The 22,473-nt window shown below is 46.5% G+C and overlaps 1 protein-coding gene across 1 annotated transcript; it reads right to left on the minus strand.

Annotated features, from left to right (window-relative positions):
- Positions 1-6,710: 6,710 nt before the first annotated feature.
- UCMA (upper zone of growth plate and cartilage matrix associated) lies at positions 6,711-13,147 on the minus strand. The gene is made up of 5 exons (XM_078876391.1): positions 13,024-13,147; positions 10,852-10,905; positions 9,398-9,505; positions 8,050-8,148; positions 6,711-7,528 (listed from the first exon to the last, which is right to left on the minus strand). Exons 1-5 carry the CDS (start codon positions 13,145-13,147, stop codon positions 7,449-7,451), a joined length of 465 nt encoding a protein of 154 aa, XP_078732517.1. The 3' UTR covers positions 6,711-7,448.
- Between the last annotated feature and the right edge of the window lie 9,326 nt (positions 13,148-22,473).

Here is a 22,473-nt window from a genome sequence, read left to right on the forward strand (position 1 = left end):
GTGGCGAGGCTTGATTTCAATGTCAAATATTATATACGGTAGATATTACACTACATGAGACAATACAAATACTGCACGTGTATACATCACCCCTCGCGGAGTCGTCGAGAATGGAGCGGTAAGTACGGTGCAGTAAATGCAGTAACTTTTTAAAGGATATTTTTGTGTGTATGCTTATTTACACAAATGTGATCAAGTAAACAAATGTAAACACTAACAAAAATATATAACACCTTAAGACATGCGATGTAAGAATGTGCAAAAAAAATCTGTTTTAAATCCTGATGAGTGATCTCTATAATAATCTATGATCGATTTGTATTTATAAATCAATCCACCACACTCGTGCTGTGGTCGATTACCGACTTTGGAAAGTTCAATCGCCTCCACACCCCGATAACACCCCCCCCCCCTCGTCACACATCGTCACACATCGTCACAAATGTCTTACCCCCCCCCCCCCCAGGTGCGTGACGTCATTTATGGACGGCCCCTTAGATTGCGTAAAAATGTGTCGTTAAACCCGCCACCACCCGACACAGCTAATTGGTGAGGTCTGTCACGTAAAGGGAACGTGCCAGTTCGTAAGACGAGTACAGCAGCAGCACGCAGCGATGTGTTGGGGGGTAAAAGCGACGGACATTGACGCCGTAGCTCGCGAGATGCAATCCGTGCCGCTTTGGCGAGAGGCTTTGCTGCACTGTGACACCGCGCCGTAAAATCACGAACACCCCCTCACCCCCGAGTCACTGCATTGTCATCTCAGCAACAGTGCGTCTGATGGCGGTTTCGTGAACGCGGGAGATTGTTATCTTTGAATGAAGCGTCACTTTAAAACAAACGAAAGGCAAAAACAACACGGAGCAAGGAGCGCCATCACCCACCACCACGTGGCGCCCGATCGTGCCGGACTGTACCACCTGGACACAGGGCGGGAGGGGTGGGGGAAGTGAGATGGACAATAATTAATCGGCGTGTTTGTTTAAATAAAGTTGCGATGCAATTTGGCAGTGAAGTATTATTTATAAAGTAATTATAATGGCTTGTTGGCAAAGTTGGGTTAAATGTGAGCTGTGTGTGGAGTTTTTATTGATTTCATATTTGGTTGTGTCGCTCTGCCCACCCCCCAGCCCGAGAGGAGTGCTTGGCGTTTCCCACTCGTCGAGGGCGGGGTGATGGTGACATCACTCAGAAAGAAAATCGATCAGCAATGTCGCCTTCATACATATCAGTGTCCCCGCATACAAAATATGTTTTTTTTTCTTACACAGTCCATCAGCAACACGGCCTTCTAAGAGCACATTATTTTAGCTGCTTTGATACGCAAACTCTGGACCGGTGTTGACATTTCAGTGTCTCATCAGCAGTCAGTCAGGCTCGCTTGTACCAATATTTGTCAATTGACATGTTATTATGGGCATGGGTCCTGGTTCGATAAGACTTTGGCAACCACTTTGGAAGTTCAACGTGGTTATTCTGACTTAACTGGTTGCCGCTGTAACATTGGGAAATGTCCTTCATTGGTTCAGGATTGACCAAAATGTATGAATTTACTTTTCAACGTCCATTTCAGAGTCGAGGCACTAATTTAAAATGTGTGGCTGATTGACGCAGGCCACTGGGTCCAAATATTGCACCAACATTTTAAACCTAAGCCAAGATTCCATTGATGGTAAACGACTTAACAGATGGGCTGTACGGGATATGAATGTACGGCTACGTCGTATATCCGACGCTTGGGACTGGAATATAGATAGTTATGTGAAAGGGTAGTTTTTGTGAACATATCTCAAATGACTGACTCCAAGTACAAGCACTGCTCCGAGTGTGGGCGGTTAATTGGTCAGGATGGATATGCGACGTTGGGCTGTACTGCATTGGAAAGGGGCCGTCTATAAATGACGTCACGCGATTTTTGACGATTTTTGACCCCCCCCCCCTTCGTCACACGGCGTCACAAAAAGTCAGACCCCCCCCCCCTCAAATATGACGTGACAAAGCTCTGCCCCCCCCAAAAATAAACATGCTTCAAATCGCTTTAAACTATTGTCATTGTAGTGCGTATTTAATGTGGCGCCGCACTCTGATGTTGTAGGAGAAAACATTTATTAAAAAGTCTATTTAATTAAGTAGAACGTGTTGTCTATATTTATTTAAAGTTGCGCATTTTTACGTGACGTCACATTTCTCAACCACCTCGCGCCCCCCATCGTCACACATCGTCACAAATGTCTGACCCCCCCCCTCCCCCCTAGGTGCGTGACGTCATTTATGGACGGCCCCAAATTTAGACCTCCCAGTGAAAATGACACACATTGGCGAGATGTTAACTAACCCGCCTGGTATGCAGGAGGTTATGGGTTCAATCCCAACCCTGACGCCTGTATATTTGAAGTTTGTGTGTCTCTCTACCCGTGGTCGTGTGGACTTTTCTCTGGGTCCTCCGGTTTTCCCCTCCACATTTAGAAACCCGCGTTGAGACTATTTGGCTGCTCTGAATTTCGACATGATAAGCCACTTCGTTGTGCCATAATGTGTGGCCAGGTCGCTTCTGAAAAAGAGCTACATAACTCAGTTGGACCTTACCTGGTCCATGGAATGCCATCATCACACTGTGAAAACAACCCTGGACGGGTCTGCAGGCCCGAATTAGCTGTGAAACCCAATGATTATTTACGTGTGCGGATGTGATTGAGTGGTATTCAGACCAACCTTTGGCGGTTGCATAAGCCTCACGTCTCTGATTTTCGTCTGCAAGGGTGCACACAGGCGCCTCTGTGGGAGCTTGGCACGTCAGTGCCCTTGCATTGGTTACTTTAAAAGTAAGAAAGGGCTCTTTGGCTAAACTGCCCCAGACAAGGTGAAAGGAATGTTAAAACAAATTTCTCTGGCCACTCATCTGGATTTTTGCTAAATGTGACTTCTTTAAATAAAAAAAAACGCTTCTCCAATAGTAACAAACTTTTACAGTATTTTTCTAGATTTATATGCGGTTAGAATAAAAACTGAAGGAACTTGTTTTTTAAGACTGATGCAGTACTTTGCTCCCCGTTGTGGGAAATGTACATAAATTATTTGCTTTCTTAAATCTATTTGTCATCATATGTTATCCAGGAAAGTCTCACCGAGTCTCAATGCTCACTTTTCAGGATGGTCTTGTGTTAAGATGTTTGGCCATTTCAAGCAATGTACGTGTATACAGTACGTACAATGGTAACACAACGGCATAGGCAAATTTACAGACCCACTTGCTGTGCTACCATCAGAAAATGGAAGCACAGCAAATGAGATCATGATCGGAGTCGGGGGTTGTGGAAATTATTCTGGGGGAATAGCTGAGATTATTCAGTGGTTTCTGTAAACATTTGCCATGATCCAAACACCTGAAAAAACAACAGGGCAAAGTATGCACATTTATCATTTGTGTCTGCACATGTGCTTGAATTACACCCGACTGTATGCTGTTTATGCCTATTACCAAATCTTGTCAGATTTTGGAAGCTTAGGCGTGGTTGAGGCTGGACAGTGGTTAGATTTCTAGACCACATGGTGTGGCTTGTGCCCTCATCCAGCAGTGGATTATATTCATATTGGCTTTTACTTTTGTGCAATATACAAGCGTACGACATAGTGTTATGGTGGCTTTGCACACCTGTGATCCAACAAGGGTTGATGGGTCACACAAATGTCGTGAAATTCCCAACCCATGGACATCGATGTTGCCATATTAATGTCTTGGCAGGGTATTATGGCAGTACAGAAAGTGGATTCATTTCCATCTGCACTGTGTTACCCCGTTCTCCGGGAGCTCCCGTTTCCTCCTACATTTATAAGAACTAACACGAATTATGGGAGTTGGCCAAACATGCTAATATAGGACCACATAGCGTGGGCGCTGGCTCTGGCTGCCTTCTCGCTTGGCTGTGGTTTCCTTCGCACTTTTCATCATTCTCTCTCCGAGAGTGAATGAAAATGTATGCATTACAAATTCTCAATAGTATATTGTTACATTATTATACGTGTATTCGATATTAACATTTAATATGCAACTGATCAATATTAAAGGTCCGCTTACTCTGTTGCCCTATCGTAAATCAATACAATGTAAAATCACGGCAATATTTGCATTATTGTCGTAAAAACGTAATTTCAAATATATTTTAAATAACAACTGGTCTCTCTATTCCCGGAATGAGAGCTATGTCCGTATTTTTGATGCTAAATCAAAGCCGTTCACCGTGGGTGTTGGACTCCGCCAAGGGTGCGTCTCGTCTGCACTCCTGTTTGTGATTTTCATGGACAGAATATGAAGCCGCAGCCGAGGTTTGGAGAGTATCCAGTACGGGGGCATGGAGGTGACATTGCTGCCTTTTGCAGATGACGTTGTCCTCTTTGCCTTGTCAGTCTGTGATCTCCAGCGCGCACTTGAACAGTTTGATGCCGAGTGTGAAGCGGCTGGGATGAGGATCAGCACCTCCAAGTCTGAGGTCATGGTTCACACCCGGGAGACGGTGGAGTGTGCTCTCCAGGTGAGGGGTGAACAGCTGCCCTTTGTGGAGGAGTTTAAGTACCTCTGGGTCTCTTTCGCGAGTGACGGTCAGTGGGAGTGGGAGATCGGCCGGCGGATCTGTGTGGCGTCCGCAGTGTTGCGGGCACTGGGCCGTTCCGTGGTAGGGAAGTGGGAGCTGAGTTCTCGAACGAAGCTCTCGGTTTATAGGTCGACTACGTTCCCACCCTCACCTATGGTCATGAGCTGTGGGTAATGACCGCAAGGATGAGATCGCGGGTACAAGGAGCCATAATGAGGTTTCTCCGCAGGGTTGCCGGGCCTCACTCTCTGTGATCGGGCGAGGAGCTCGGTAACCCGGGAGAGCCTCTGAGTCGAGCCGCTGCTCCTCCTATGGATCGAAAGGAGCCATTCGAGGTGGTTCGGGCACCCGGTAAGGATGCCCTCCGGTAGACTCCCCATGGAACTCTACCAGGCAGCACGTCCCACTGGGCCAAGACCCCGGGGCCGGCCCAGGACACGCTGGTGGTGGGACGATGTCGCTCAGGTTGCCTGGGAACGCCTGCGAATTCCCCAGGAAGAGCTAGAGTCCGTGTATAGTAGTGTGTAGTGTAGTAGTGTATCGTGTAGTCGTGTATAGTAGTGTATAGTGTAGTAGTGTATCATGTAGTTGTGTAGTCGTGTATAGTAGTGTGTAGTGTAGTAGTGTATAGTGTAGTAGTGTAAAGTAGTGTGCAGTGTAGTAGTGTATCGTGTAGTCGTGTAAAGTAGTGTATAGTGTAGTAGTGTATAGTGTAGTAATGTATAGTGCAGTATTGTATAGTGTAGTGTATAGTGTAGTGTATAGTGTAGTAGTGTATAGTGTATTAGTGTATAGTGTAGTAGTGTAGTGTATAGTTGAGTGTATAGTATAGTAGTGTATCGTGTAGTAGTGTATAGTGTAGTAGTGTATAGTGTAGTAGTGTATAGTGTAGTGTATAGTGTAGTAGTGTATAGTGTAGTGTAAAGTAGTGTAGTAGTGTATAATGTAGTAGTGCTGGAGTCTGTCGCCAGGGCAAGGGAGGTCTGGGCCGCCCTACTCAACATGCTGCCGCCGCGACCCTCACCAGGACATGCGGACTGAGAAACTAACAAACAATCCTCTTAAATCTTGATTTGAACAAACCTCTATTAATACAAAGACCAACCCTGGGAATAGCTGTCAAACACAGTTTTTGCGATAACGCTCTGCTGTGTTTTCAGGTTACATTGCACGTTGTTTGGCATGATGTGCTGGAAGCATTTGGGAATTATTCCAAAAAATTATTCAAAGAATCCTAAGGTCATGTCTAGACACCAAAGTTTGGGGTCTTAATTTTTAGTTTGTTTTGATCTGAAAGTATGGCACCAAAAGTGGTGCGACGTGACACTAAAACACGCCAAAGCACTACACGATATATAAATGGTCTATAAAACCATAATAATATGAACGAATTTGTCCTTAAAAATCCAAAACTATTAACATTTTAAATGCAAAAGGGCATCCCTCGAGTTTGCACTTTTATCTGACAAAACACTAGTCACCAAATCAATGAGTTTAAAGAGTCAAAACAACTATAATTTTTATTGCATATGAGTTTATAACACTGCATAAATGAGAAAGTTTCGTATATATCGTATTGCATATGATAGTACAACGTACACGAAAGCTGTTTACTTAATATAATATATAAAATTCATAAAAATTTCAGATGTGTTTTAAACCATGACATGATGCTCAATGCAGTCATGAATTCAATGTCCCCATAACTTCTATTTAATATATAAAGGTGCAGCCCTGCAATTACTTGATCGTGCCAATGCTGGCTTTATATTACATATAGTTCTCCACAAATACGATGAATATACTCTATACATGCAATCGATTTTGTTTGATTACCCACTCGGGGAATTACTTGGGAAAAGTGAATCCAGCAGTCACGCTGATTAATACTGCGGGTGTCTTATCTCTTAAAGTGTCACGTGTGCCTGACAGTGGACCTTAAAGATCCCGTGACGTCATTCGAAAGAGTTGGCCGTTGCGTGCCAGTGTCACGGTCCAAATTTGAACAATTATCCGCAAATTGCAGTACTCAATTGGGATGACGAGTGGCAGCACCCCCCCCCTCCCTACTGCCAAAACCTGGCAGGGCCCTCCTGAAAACAATAGTCGTGAGACCTCGGTGTGACTTTCCTGGGTAAGCAAGCGTAACAGGTGAATGGTAACATCATCCTCCTTTGAGCAAGGGTAACATCTTAATGTCAGCTGGTTTCGTGGTAGACCAATAGTTAGCCAAAATAACCTTTCTACTCATGTCCTCTAAGGCCTCTCTACGACCTTCATGATCGCCGGTACCATTGTTGACACAGGATACGGAGCACGTATGGGCTAACTTCGTATTGACTGTTAAGAATTGTAAGTGGCCTTGGAGAGGGCAAGTCGCGACACGGGTAGATAATGGTGGTCAAGACCAACGCGTCCGAGAGGACTTCCACCACCGAGGTGGAGCAATGGAGTTGGCTTGTGTTCGAATGTTGTCATCCTGGCTTGTGTTCGAATGTTGTCATCCTGGCTTGTGTTCGAATGCTAAACGGATTGCCGCATCACAGCACTGATCAAAAAAATGGCAACAGTTTGGGCAAGCTTTCATCCGGGAGTGGCTAGACCATGGCTGATGATCAGAATCATTATCAGAAGGTTAGTATCTGCGTAAATTACCCTTTGAGCTTTACAGCTCTTTTTTTTTAACGGTGACTCGGCCAACAGACACACGGCAGCGAGAGTTAATGATGGCGATGACGATGGGCTTGACATTCTAACATGCCACATCTCTCCTGGCCACCACTACCCGCCGTCGTTGGAGGTGGTACCAGATGGGGTCCCGCTTGCTGCACTGCCTCCGAGTAGGGCAACGTCTTGGTGTTACTGATAGGGCGGGTAGACCCCGTCGTAGTGCCACTCGCGCCACTGCTCGCGAGACTCACGGTGGCGTTCGTAGGACTCTGCGAGGGAACACGAAGACAAAGATCAGCCACATAGCCGTGCAAGGCGGTTGGTGCAAGGGATTTTAGCAAGCACACGTGGCGGTGATTTGTAGCCAGCACCTCAGCTGGCCGCCTTTGTCTCCCCAGTGCTGATGTTTACACGCAGCACCAGGTAGGTACACTTTGAAGCCAGAGTCGACCTCGGGAAGGCCCAGGACCAGTTCAGATAATCGTCGCTGTTGTTGGCCATGACACACAAATCAAACTCAGCTTTGTCGTCTGAAGTGTTCTGTCCTGCTTGAGCCTGGAGAGCGCTTGGTGTCGGTGGCCTCCGTGTACCAGCACGGCTGTCAGAGCCCTCGCGGGGCGAAGCGGTGGGCAGCAAAATCCATTATTGTACCGTACCGCTATGCCCCCACATGCTGTGTGCTCCCCGGCCTTCACCAAAGCCGCACCGACACGCTTGGGTCACCCGCCAAGGGCGTGGGGGGAGGCGCCTCATGCAGCAGTGGATTGACAACGTGCCGCGTGGCTCCTACCTGTCTTCTCCTCCTCGACCCAGTTCTCCCAGCGAGTGAGCTGCTCCTCGCGGTGCTCGCTGCGCCTGCGGTCCGCGGCGTGCGTCACGCGCGACTCCACTGCGGTGGTCGGTGCAGCGGTGGCGAGGGCGGGGAGCACAGCCGTGAGGTCATAGCAGTACGGTACAACAGTGGTCATTTTTCATTTATTTTTGGCCGCATTTCGGTATTTATTTCGTTATTTTTTTGTCCTTTCAACATTAAATGTACCAGATTGAATTTTGATAATTTTCATTGCTGAGGTAATGAAATGTAATCATTCTAATACAGTACATTTAAATAGTATTCCATTGCTTTTTTGTATTCTTACAAAAAGTTCCATCAGTAAAATAATCATTTTAACAAATACTTTATTTTTATCAATTAAGCAAAGCTGGCATTTTTGGCAGTAAAATCACGGAGCTGACATCACATTTTCGGATTATCTGAAATTTTGTTCCTAGGGCCTAGATTTGAGGATTTTTCAGATTGATCCGGAAATTGGGAACATCTTTCGTAGATACTTTGAAGATTGATTGAGAGATAATTTATAGAGTGATAAATGCATTCTATTTAGATATAGATAATTGATAGATAACTGGTAGAAATATAGAGACATACAGATCAGGAATAGATCATTATAATTAGTGATAGAAAGATGACCTTTATAACAGGTAACAATACGTTGCCAATTACCAAATCATCCAAAATCTACCGAATCACATCAGATTTCCGAAGCTAATAAGATATGAGTTCAGATGGTTGACCACCATGCATAAAATAGGTCCTAACAGAGGCTGCTGAAGTGCTATGAGGTGGGTAGCGAGGCAACATCCATCGTTGTACTGGACTTCTATGTGCCACGCCTGTGCTCCCTGCCATTACCATCGTGGTAAAGTCCTCTATGGTCAAATATTCCCCATGACCCCCTACACGGAGTGGGGAGGCCCGAATGCAGCAGTGGGTTGATATTTGGGCTGTCTTCGCTTGTCAGGGAGCCAAAGGTGAGGGTTATGGTTGCCACCTCTGAGGTACAATAAAATATGGAACAAATCAAAGAAAGAAGAGTATCTCACAACACTGGGCGAGCAGAGAACTACGTGTAAAAACACATCGTATCAAGCGATGTGTTGTCATTGTTATTCCGCAACCGACACAAACCAGGACGTTTAATTGCCCTGGGGAAGACTTACAGATTTCCGAGGACACCAAGCCTCAAAAAGAGACCAACGATCCTGGGGGGGGGGAAGACCAGGGCAGCCGGCGACCCTCGGAAGGGGCTTGGGTCGTGCGTGGTGAGGGGAGAGGGGAGAGGGGGTCACGGACTCACTGAGCTGCTCGGCGCGTGACTGTGGTGAGCGTCTGGTCCTGCCGGCCTTGTGCAGGAACCCCGCGGCCTGGTCCCCTCGCACGAACACCTCGCGTGCAGCCGGGGCGGCTGAGGTCAGGGTATTGGGGCGGAGGTGGTTGGGGTGGGGGTCCCCGCAGGAGAGAGGGGGGGGAGCAAGGTAGCGAGGGGGTGGGGGTGTGTTGACGTTGACTTTCACCGATCTCTGCAATGAATGCTTTGGACAAATATTGAAGTAGGCGTGGAAGTCTGAATTCTAGTTTGGAGGAAGCGATGCAGTCTTGTGTCGGACGTGCGTTGAAATTGCGAGCGAACGGTGGCGTAGCGCCCTTGGCATGTGGCCCTGTCTTGCAGTGTGCATGCCATTGGAGCCCACGTACTGGAATGTCTCCACCCTTACGCATGTGCCGCTGTGCCCTGGAATGTGACCCCTTGCCCTGAGTGAGGCCCTCCTGTTCTGACCGAGGGTTCTGCCCAAAAACGGTTCGCTAAAATCCAAATCCCTGGCAATTGCTGGGACCCGTCGAATATCGGCTATCTGCAGACTTCACGTGAAACAATTACGCACAATGTTACACCGACTGAAAATGCCCGATATGGCTTTTTAAGAACGGTGATACAAAGAATCAATGCAGCGTTACACACATTATGTGTACGGTCGAATAATCTTTGAAATGGATATTAAAACAAAATTGTTCAGTAACGCTGTGTTTAAGGTTGGGCCATCAAATCGCATCCTTAAATAAAAACAATTTTGCCATTTATGTTGGTGCCATGCTTATGTGAGGCTATCATGAATGCGCTTTGTTTCACAGACGTTCTATGTCGTAGCTTTGCAGTGGGGGGATGCTTGCTGTGTGTCCTTCCAATTGAGTACTGTAATTTGGCAAACGTTGACGGTGACGCCGACACACGCAGTGTTAATACACGCGCAACATTAACCAGGGCAGCCGTGTGTCTCGAACCGCGGAACCTCTGTAAGAAGCAACAAACGCGCTCGGTCAATGAGGTCACGTGTTCAGGCCACAGTGGCTTGGACAAAAGTTTTAATTTCAAATGTTACCACCTACCACTTCCCTTCCCCGTGTCACCCCCATGACTCTATGTAGTACAGCCGTGCACAAATTCCCACCGCACTCGGCAAGCGCTGAGATTTGTTGTTTTAGGCTCCGAAATTGATTTTAGTTCATGCCCACCACCTTTAGTGGCGTCAGCGTGGTTAGCATCGGGGCCGCGTGCTGTTGCAAGGAATGAAATGGGGGCGACCCTCTGTCCAACTCCCCCCCCCACCACCTCCTCCACAACGCCTGCAGCCCGGCGCCTGGGGCCCCTTCCGTGGCCCCGTGGGGCTCCGGCGCAGTTGCACCGCCGGCGTCCTCGACGGCTACTGCCACTCACTGCCTCCCCGTGTGCTTATCGCCGCGCGCGTCTCCTACCGGCGTCGGCTTGACGCCCGGGCGACACAGAGGCGCTCTTCACCTCGCAGGGACCTGGGGTGTGCGTGGGGGGTGGCGTAGGGCGGACAAAACGGAGCATTGAGACCGTTGCTGGTTAGCGGGGAAGAAAATATTGCCGGAATGTTGACATAACACGCTTCAATGAAGGGGAGGCAAGGGGATTATTGCGTGGCTGTGAAACAGTTGCATTTACTCCTCGCGGAATCGCGACAGGGGTTCTGGAACTTGATACGCGGTATGTGGATGATGTCATGCTTAGGTGTGTTTTCACATTTTCTATGTCGACTGCTAAATTCTAATTTGTTATCAGCAACAGCAGCAGCAGGAACATTGTCATCACCAGAGGAATACGCAATATCATCATCGCCGTCGTCATCAGTAACGTTGATATCATCACGACTGCCATCATCGGCATCTTCATCAGCAGCAACAGATTATTTACCAACACACTAAGGTCTGCTGCTCACAAGCGACAGAAAGCGACATTTTGAGTAATACCGCTGTATGTTAGCAGCACACCTTTGCGTGTTGTTAAATGTACAACTAGCCAGTAGTGGATAAAAAATATATATTGATTGTATAATATGTATCGTCCTGCTGGAGTGAAGGATGATGATGACGACATTGATGACGATGGTGTAAGGTACTCGTTGGCTTAGATCGCGTAAATATATAAATGTGTCGTTAAACTCGCCACCACCCGACACAGCCAACTAGTAAGGTTTGTCACGTAAACAGAACGTGCTAATTCGTCACTAGTACAGCACACCGGTGTGTTGGAGAGCCAAGCCACAACATTTACAATCTGAGTACGACGTTTTGCCAGTAATACTTCATGACTGGCGAAACGTCGTGGATGATATTGGTCGCAAAAGCCTACGTGTTTAACGATATCAATTCACCTTGTGAGAGGTGTTTGGGAGTGAAAAGAAGTCTCGGTGTCGGAGGGAGAGAACCGGCTTAATTGAAAAACGTCGTAACCTCAAAACCGATTCAGAGTGCAGAATTTAAACGACGCGGAGATGAAGCAAATGAAAGCGAAAAGAGAGACCAAAAACACCAGTCCCAGTGTAGATGGGAACATTGCAACGTCAAGGCAAATGAAAATAAAATTCGTACGTGTACATATACACGGTCTAAAGCGAAGATGGTAGACGTCAGTGGTTCTCGACCTGGGATGCACGAATACCCTGGCGGCTGCGAGATGCCCTTTCTGGGGATGCGAGACGTGGGCAGATTTTTTTTCGAAGGTAAATAATCGAAAACGCAAATTTAGGACGGGCAAATTTTGACTTGAAACTTGCGTCACTGCAGGAATTCATATTCTTGGTTCTTTTGGTAAAGTCACGTAGGTAGAAAAATAGTAATTAAAAATAATAAATTGAAAATAATAAAATAATAAAACCCACGACGTTTCGATCGCAACACAAGAAGACTGCTTGTGTTGCGATCGAAACGTCGTAGGTTTTTTGCTTTCATTATTTTTTATTATTGAAAATGTTATTATTTTTATTTTCTATTTACGTGACTTTACCGAAAGAACCAAGAATATTTAGGACGGACACGTAAGTACAACTACTTTGTTTCAGCAAATCCTATGTATTTATTTACATTATAAAACATTGTTTACGCTTGAGAACCAAAGGGGTGGAAGCCTCCAGCAAAGGTTAAGAACCACTGGTCGACGTGGATCGTAACAGTCGTCGATATTTCTCCGCTTGCTCGTAATAAAATAACAAATGTAAGGATCGTGCTGGCAGCGGTGTGCAGGCACAGCTAAAATAAAACCGTTCACAAACGTGCACCAATGATGCTGCTTCGCTAGAAAAAATACAAAGGAGCCAGACGTTTCAGGCAATGGCCCTTCTTTCAAACTGACTTATAGTTGGAGATCACAGTTTTATACCAGAGGGGGAGGGGGTCGCTGATCAATCTGGGAGACTTGAAGAAAGTCGGCAAGATACTTTGAATTGACAAATGGGCAGTTTCTCTATTGACGGGCATTGGCTATCAACTACGAGTCCGTCAATCTCTCTGCTGCCTCTCTCTGCTCTGAAGAAGGACCATTGCCCGAAACGTCAACCTGTTTCTATATGATCTCCAATGACACGTGCGTGGTGTTGTGTGTGTGTGTGTGTTTCCCCTCTTTACCTGTGCCGAGGATCACCAGGCCAGCCGCGGCGAGGACAGCACAGAGCCACGCCGCGCGATCCATGCTGCTGCTGCTGCTCTCGAGTGCTGAGCGGGGGCTCTCTGGCTGCCCCCACCCCCCCATAGCGAGGGGCGGGGCTGGGGGTGGCCACAGGGGGGCAGGGCACGGGCAAGGGGAGGGTTGTGAGTGCGTCACAGGAGCTGTGGCGTTGCAGACGGAGGCTGTGTTCTTCATAGCCTCTATTCTCTCTTTTTTTACGATCAGAGGAAACAAGAAGATGCTCGGTGTAGTCGGCACTTTGCTTCGTTCATCATTTCGTTTTTTTTCAATGCTTTGCTTTATCTCTCTTCCGTCGGTCGTCGCTTTGCGGCTGACGATCGGACCGGGCTGTCGCATTCCGCTCCTTCCTTTCTGCTGGTCATGGCAATAGCTTTCTCTGCAGGGCGTTCAATTGAGGTCGAAAGCGTCCATGCATTATTTAGCTCTGGCCGTCTGTCCATCTGTCTACCATAGGCGTATATATGAATATTATTTTAAGAAAAGCGGTACAAATTGGGTCAAAAGAGAAAAAAAAGCTTTTGCCCAAAACTTGGCGACAGAAACAGGACCCTGCGGGGTGGGCTGGTAGGAACGAATAACCAAAGAATATAAACATAATGTATTATTACACTTGTTTAGCCAGGAAAGCCCCACTGAGTCAAAAGGTTTTTGCAGGGTCCTGCCAAGTGTTTGCAGTAGGGGGCGATGTTGCTACACCTAATCGGACGATACGAAGGGAGAGTTTGAGGCCTAGGTCTAGGCTTTAGGCCTAGCTGTAGGCTTTAGGCCGCTGTGAGTTATTTTTTTATTTAAATGTTTTAATTATTTATGTAAAAGCTTTAAATGTAAATGTTTCTATTTAAAAACACCAGGGAATGTGGTCAAGATTTTCCCGTATGGTCAAATGTCTTGGCACGGTTGGCTACGTGGAGTGCGCATGAAGTTTAGCGTAAACACACACAAACATTTATCGTATCACCCTTGTGAATGTGTATTCGGTGCAAAGAGATGCCACACGTTTTGCAGATGTATTTTTCAACTGGACGAGGATCACATTTGAATGATATACAGAGGCAGACAACGATAGGCTGGAGGAACGATATGAAAAGGCAACAATGTGCCTAACTGGCCACGTGGGTCAGCCGTTCGCGCTCAGAAGGTTGCGGGTTCAAATCCTGGTTGGGAATTGACTCAGCCTATCATCCGCCAAGGTTCTGTAAAATAGGTACCACTTTTCGGGGAAGTCAACAGTCTTCATATGTGTAGAGGTGGTACGTACCGGGGTGTAGCGAGCCATTATGTAGCCGGTGTCTACATCACGGTCCGTGCATGGGGTGGCTACATTGATGTCCGCATATAGCCCCGCCCCTCGGGGGCAGGGGGGTATATAGGGCTGTGCGCGAGACAGCTCGGGGAGTTGTTGGAGCCAGTGAAGAATGAAGACGGAGCAAGCTACATAGGACCCTGGGACCCCTAGCCCCGCCGCCCTTATCAGGGCCGGGACTCTGTGTGGCTCAGTGGTGAGACCCTGGGTACTCGCTGCCCGACGTCCTTATCAGGGCCGGGTCTGATGGGCCAGTGGTTGGGACCCGCACCCTGACTAGGTCGGGTCAGATAGCCTCCTCTAGGAAGGACATAGCCGGAGGACCTGAGAGCGTAGCCGGTTTCAGGCACGCGTAGCCATAGGCTGTGTTCCTAGGCTGTATAGCTGACTGTTACTGTAGAGTGTTATAAATAAATACGTGTTGCCTCCGTCAACTCGTCTCCTGCATAATTTACACTTACATATGTATAGACTCATCCCTACCATAGGCGTATTGAATTTCCACCACCTGCTCAGGGTTGTAAACAGGAAATGAGCACTACCTCAATGCAAACTTTAACAATAAATTACTATTTTCTTAAATGACTAAAGACAAACGTTTACATTTGTGAGGATCAGAAATATGGACATTAACAATGGGGGGAAAACAAGAGAGGCCATGGTTGGAAATTACACTCAGATAAATAAAGAGGAACACATGGCTTCGAGGGCATACGTAAAGTAGAGACACCATGTCATACTCATTTGAAAACAAGTTTTGCTGGCTGGCTTTCCCGTCTGGAGGGATGGATGGACAAACAGTCACGCGCAAAGGATGTGCGTGTTGCCAATTGACTTTTAAAAAATGTAAGTGGGTCTTGGGTAGAACGCGTCACGAGAAGGGATGATGACCGGTAGTCGAGATTAATGACGGAGTGGCAGCCCAAGTTGACGTCCACTGCAGAGATGGAGCAATCTAATCAGCTTGTGTGCAGGTGCTGGATGGATTGTTGCATTGGAAGACCCTAAGCAATGGTGATGGCTTGGGGAGGCTTTCATCCGGCAGTGGATTGATCATGGCCAATGATGAGAGGGGGGAAATTGACAAAGGATGACACTTCAGTCGTTGGTCCTCACCCATACCCTCTGGTGGATTCACAGGATCCCACGTGGCTGTACTTGAGACCTCGGATGGACTGCAAATTAAACAGAAACGTGGTGCAGCTGTGACTTTCGAGCATGTCAGCGTCTGTTAAACAGCGTGGCTCAAAAGTCAGGATAACGGGGCTATTTAATTTATTTTCACGCCGGCATTAAAACATATTAATTGTGTATTCTTTAAGTTAATGTTTTATCTATCATTCTTAAGATTAATTTTTCTATCTTCTTCCTGTGGAGTCACCTGCCATGTGTCGTTTACAAAACTCGCCCAAGAACCCTGAATGAGTAGAGACCAAACATAATTTATGAACGTTCAGAGATTCCACTTAGTAATCTTAGAAAAGGTTCTAAATATAAAAATGTAAAAGAGAATGCATGCATGCATTTATGTCACTAGATGTCAATTAGCCCATTTGTTAAAATAAATCAAATATGAGGTTGAAACCTCAAGGCCTTTCCAGAGAGGCAAATACATTCCAATTTTCAATGCTATGCCAAAACGCACCATTATACCAAATGGAAAGAGCATGCTCCCCCAACGCTGCAGGAATGGGCCAATACTCTTGTAGTGGACCCACGACGAGGGAGACGGTTCGCTAGAGGCAACAAGTTTATCACAAACTCGGGTACATGACACAGATGGGTAACGGCCCCTCACACGCGATATCCTAAGGAGGTACTAACGTGCCCTGACTCTGGTTACAGCGCTAACCCTACACTGGTTATATCTGAACCCGACCCTAGCCAGGGGTCCAGGTTCTGCCGACTGGGCTCTTCGCTTCACGTCTTCAGGGTAGCTCTTCGGGTCTTCAGGTCTTCAGGTGGACGAGGACGTTCCAGGGTCTCTCCGCCCCCAGCCACGCCTCCCTTCTGGGACTCTCTAGGGGGCCCTGGGATATCCCCCAGCCCCCCTCTTGGGGTCTGGGGACCCTAGTGGCCCAACGGCCCGGCTCACCCTACCTAGCCTGTCTACCTGTTGACTCATGTCCGCTACTACAGGTAAAGATGAATGGGAATATACACAATGCCTAACCATGCTACTACATATTGTCAAAAATTGCCGCTCCAGAGCATCTAAGTGCAAAACTAAGGGGCAGGGAGGAAGCTCACCACCTAACAGAGAACCAGATCGCTAGCTCTCCTCCAGTGTGCATTGATTCTGAAGATCATTCATGAGGGCATTGAGGCACTTCCCCGCTCCCTCCATCCCTTTTTCTTTTTTTACTACAGGGGTATCAGAACTTAGGAAGACACCAGGGGTAGTAGAGTTTATTGAAACAGTTTTTTTGAATCATGACAGGTTTCCATTGCACTGCAATCCGTACTGGTGTCAACTCCCTTTAATATTCTCTGTGTTGTGTATCTGATATCGTTTTATTCATAAAATAATTTTGAAATAAATGAAATATCCCTGCGTCCTGTTTTTTGGGCCACCCTCTATTTTGTCAACGATTCTTAAGCAGGACCTGCCGGAAAAACATGTTTCTATCTTGATAAAGTTTTGCTAGATCGGCGGTGATATTTTGTGATACACATATTTTTACGTGAAAATATGAATGAATGATATTCTGGCCAGTCGAGTCGCACGTAGCTTTGCTGTACAGTACCGTGTGTACGCATACGTATTATATTCCAGTGTCTGTCCAAGTGAACAGCTGCTTTAATGCTCAACATTCCTCGAACGAAGCTGCTGAAATCATCATCGTCATCCGTCATGATCACTTCACTGCTAGATGACAGCCTCCACAACCTGTCGCCACCCCTCATGTTCCTGTGATGTAGCAATCCATCTGGCACCAAGCTGATTTCATTGATCCATCTCCACGGCGCACGTCCCTTGGTGCGATTTCTCGTTTGGCTGTCACTCCAACGCTCGTCTAGAACAGTGGCCATCATCCCCATCCCTCAGAATCTTTCAGAATCAGAATCTGTATTTATCCTGGAGAAATCCGATGAGCTATCAAGCTCTTTTTAACAGATGCCCCTTCCAACGACCTTGTCTGTCTTGCCCAAGCCAACGTATATCTGCTCCAACAACAATCTAAAAAATCTGACTGTGTTAAAACAATTGTGTGTGAGCGGTGGTGCAGTGGTTAGCGCACTATGCTGTGAGCCCACCCACCCGACTTTGATTCCCAACCACCGCTGTTGTCAGTGGCGAATGATGTCTGAACTGGTCCCGTGGGCCCTCGTCACCACCTCGTGCTGACCACGGTGTTTACAAGGCCATGTATTTTGACCGCACCTACGACTGGCACGGTTCGCTACGTACGGCGTGAAAGAAGTTCAACATACATACATTGAGTCGACGCGAAGACATTATCGATGAGTGACTCTGCAGTTCAGGTCGGTAGAAACTCAATCCAATAAAGGTTTTAAATTAATTTGGAGGATGTAAGTGTTGATGGGAGGGGTTTCAGTGTCGCAGTGGTTCGGGCACTTCGACTGTGAACCCGGCAGCCTGAGCTCGACTCCTGACCGTGGTGAACATCATTGGCAGGTGATGTCTGAACCGCTCCTAAGCCACCCCTCCCATTCACCAACCCAGACTTGACCAGCGTGGTGAAGTATGGTCAAACAACCTCCATGGCTGATACGGTGTGGGGAGACCTTCACCCATCAGTGGGCTGACGGATAGCTATACATTATTACCATTGTATTTTTATTATCGAGACGATAGATTTCGATTTAAAGCTTTCGTGACTGCAGGGATTCATATTCTTGGTTCTTTCGGTAAAGTCACGTAGAAGGGAAATAATAAAATAATAAAAATAAAACAATACAATTCTCACGACGTTTCGGCCACAACGTGAGGACGGCTGCTTGCGTTGTGGCCGAAACGTCGAGAGAATTTTATTGTTTTATTTTTATTATTTTATTATTTCCCTTCTACGTGACTTTACCACCAAGAATATGAGACGATATATCTTAAGAAAATAGAGCTTCGAACTGGAAAGTACGGTGAAAATATACTGGAAACAATTCTGCCATAATTTGATTCAGTTTCCAGCTTTTCTAACATTTGACTACGTGTACAGAAAATATTTAAACGACGATGATGATGGCTTAACCAGACCAGTATGTTTGGCCAATGTCTTACGTTTTTGTGCGAATTTACCTGTGGAAGGAAGCCAATGCTCAGAGCCAAAACATCTATCACATCAATAATGCCGATTTTTTTTTACCAAGCAAAGCAAAGCTGAAGCTTTTTCTTGGTTCTTTCGGTAAAGTCACGTAGAAGGGAAATAATAAAAATAAAACATAATAAAAAACAATTCTCACGACGTTTCGGCCACAACGCAAACAGCCGTCCTCAGCTGAAGAACAGGTCTGTCGGAAAGACAGCGCTGGTCAAGTCTGGGTTGGTGAAGTGGGGTCATTCAGACGCTGTCTTTCCGACAGACTTGTTCTTCACCTGAGGACGGCTGCTTGCGTTGTGGCCGAAACGTCGTGAGAATTGTATTTTATTACGTTTTATTTTTATTATTTTATTATTTCCCTGCAGTCACGAAAGCTTTAAATCGAAATTTAAAGCTGAAGCTCACAAACACATTTTCACGAGGATCCTGCATTGAGGCTGTCACGTGGCTCTGTGGCCACGTGGGCTGACTGACGTCCACTCACATGGCACTGACATACATATTCACTGAATTATGTTCCCAAAAAAGTGTTTTTTCACCAAATGTCCCATTTCCCCCCCCCCACCCACCCAGGTTCACTCTCCTTAGCGATGAATCACTGGGATGGTGCCCCCCCCCCCCAAATCTATAACATTGGGGTTTATTAGTAATAAATCGGCATTTTGCGACCCCACTGCCACTGTGTAGCATATTATTATGTGCCAGGGACTCTATAAGATGATATGACAATAGTCTGAGTCCATAATTGGCAATAAGTAACGGCAAAGCAGTTATAAGTGACTCAGAATTGTGCGCAGTTGCGTATACAACACACGACTTCCCTGAAGGCATTCACCTTCAGCGAGCGCGATGCCGATCACACAACGCGGTTCGAATTCGACCCTCGATCGATGGCTGCGCCATTGTCGCACACGCGTCGAATAAATGGCAAGGGACAACTCCTTACTTACCAAGGCCGTAGCCATGGAGTAAACATTGGGGGGGACCAAATCTTCCATGGGGTCTGGGGGTCCCCCTCAAGAAAAAAATCTAAATTTGAAAACAAATTTCCTGCCTAAAATATAAAAAAAATCCACTAAAACATGGGATGGACTTTTTCTTTTATATTTTACAATAATGTCTAATAGTGTATTGTATTACATTGCTCTGTGTTTTCTTTTTTACCATTTCTTGCTTAATTTTATGTAGTGGCAGAGATTAGGGATTAATAAAGTACAACCATAAACACAATCATATAAACAGAAATCTACTTTTCGCAATATATTGGAGGGGACATTTTGAGTAATTTTGCATATTGGGGGGGGGGGATGTGTCCCCCCCCCCAATATATATTATAATTACGGCCTTGTTACTTACTAACAACTCCTATAGTTTTTCATTGCTGGAGGGGTTGCCCCCCACTACCTGAAAATCCTGGCTCCGCCATGGGCTATTCGAATGTGCGCTTCATGAGCCCCTTACCATCAAGCACATCAAGAACATCGACAGGACGACGCTCGCTCACATCTCCTTCGTGAATAGATAATCGAAGACACAAACCAGAGTGCGACTGTGGCCATCCAACCCCAAACTGAGGGCCCATATTGTAAACCCATCGACACTTAAAGATACATAGACACGTACGTACATTAAAGACATAGGGGCCGTCCATAAATGACGTCATGCACCTAGGGGGGGGTCAGACATTTGTGACGATGTGTGACGAGGGGGGGGGGGGTTGAAAAATGTGACGTCACATCAAAATGCGCAACTTTAAATAAATATAGACAACACGTTCTACTTAATTAAATAGACTTTTTAATAAATGTTTTCTCCTACAACATCAGAGTGCAGCGCCACATTAAATACGCACTACAATGACAGTAGTTTAAAGCGATTTGAAGCATGTTTTTTTTTTGGGGGGGGGGCAGAGCTTTGTGACGTCATATTTGAGGGGGGGGGTCTGACTTTTTGTGACGCCGTGTGACGAGGGGGGGGGGTCAAAAATCGTCCAAAATCGCGTGACGTCATTTATGGACGGCCCCATAAGCCACAGTGCAGCTGTGGCCATTGAACACCAAACTGTGGACTACATATTTGACCACGTGTAGTCTGCGCTCCTTCAATGGGGGAAGAGCGAGACGACACGCACTCTCTCCTGAAGCCCTCTCTCTCGTGGTGCCATTTCGCTGCGGGACACAATCATTGCCATGCGCAAGACTCGACCGGCATCGTTTAACAGCAAATCCAGACACAAGAGGGCAGTAGAGACGCGTGTGTTGGTGTATTAAGAGTGTAAATAGTATGAAGAGTGGTTTGAGGTTTCCTCTTCACAGTGCTAATTATACGACAATTTCCTCTCTCCCCTCGAGATTGAGTTGATACAAGGTGCTACTACAGTACTCTGTTTAACATCTGTATTGCCTGTTATAATGAGTTGATACAAGGTACTACTACTACATTATTCTGTATAACATCTGTATTACTCTTTGGTTCTTTCGGTAAAGTCACGTGGGTAGAAAAATAAAACAAAAAATAATAAATCACGACGTTTCGATCGCAACACAAGCGGTCGTCCTCAGGCGGAAAAAATGATCCAGCAGTGAAACTGCTGAACCAGCGAGAGAGCTGTTACAACACGGTTATATATGTGGCGATGGGCAAGCAAGCGGGGTCTGAGCTGGAAAGGAATTCCATCCCCGGACGCAAGCACGTCAGTTGTGTTAATGGGGGAGATTAGGGAGAGAGATTAGCATGAAATGAGCTTCCGTCGCTGCATAAGAGTGTCGTCCCCGCATATGCGCACAACAACAGTGTTAATGAGAGATTAGCACCATGTTGATGGGAGAGGTTAGGCAGGGAAATTAGGGGGATTAGTAAGTTAATGTCATGTCTATGTGTAACACCTGCACTATTGATGGCCTCGTTCCCTTTGCTGTCGCGGCGTAATTGCCAGCATGGTTCCACGTTTTTTTTTGGTGTTGCATTCGTTTCTCCTTTTCTTCCACTCCGAGTGCATGACAATGCAGTCACATCGACGTCGCTCATTCATCCAGAAGATTTCACCGAGTCTCGTAACGATTCCTGGAGGGTCCAGCATGGGGGATGTTTGCCCAATTCTATGAATGAATGTCTGGCTTCACGTGGGAGGAAATCAGCGTACCTGGAGTAAAAACACCACGGATATCGACGGGTTGCACCAAACGCTCCGCACAGATAGATTCAAGAATGCCATATTTTCCCGCCTATAACCCGCGGGGTATACCACTTTTACAAACAAAACAAGACCCTGAGGGGTATATGGAGGTGCTGGCTATCTGAAATTGTTTTACATAAACGCTATTTTTGCTGGGTATATGCATCTGCGGGTTATATGCGTATCTGGGCTATATGCAGGAAAACACGGTACATTACTGCCCTGCCATCTCATCGCAGCACAATCCTGCAACACGTAGATTGCAATGTGATGGACAGATGCTTTACGACGACATTCTATGACTCCGAGATATATGAAGTATTTGGACAGGTTCAATTACTCATCATATCTTTTATCTGGGGGGGGGTCTATGAACTCCGCACAGTGTGCCACTTTGCAGTCATTCAACAGTTGTTGTCCTGTGGCGAGACTGGCACCCACCATGGGAATGTGGAATGTACATCACAGGTGAGTGATGACCGTTTTCAGGTGCAGGAGAGACACGCGTTTACTTTGTCTACAGACTACACCTTGTGCATGTGCAGCCCTGGTGTCAATCCACTGCTGGATGAGGACATCCGCGTGTTGAGGCGAAGTTTGGTCGAATAACTCCCGACGACCTGAACGGTGT

Source organism: Lampetra fluviatilis, chromosome 44, assembly GCF_964198595.1.
Source record: "Lampetra fluviatilis chromosome 44, kcLamFluv1.1, whole genome shotgun sequence".
Classification (NCBI taxonomy): Eukaryota; Metazoa; Chordata; class Hyperoartia; order Petromyzontiformes; family Petromyzontidae; genus Lampetra; species Lampetra fluviatilis.

Coding starts and splice junctions, on each gene's coding strand:
- UCMA (XM_078876391.1), bottom strand. CDS start 13,147: ATGGGGGGGTGGGGGCAGCCAGAGAGCCCCCGCTCAGCACTCGAGAGC. Junction 9,506..10,851: donor CGGGCGTCAAGCCGACGCCG/GTAGGAGACGCG, acceptor CCCTGACCTCAG/CCGCCCCGGCTGCACGCGAG. Junction 8,149..9,397: donor GTCACGCGCCGAGCAGCTCA/GTGAGTCCGTGA, acceptor CGACCACCGCAG/TGGAGTCGCGCGTGACGCAC.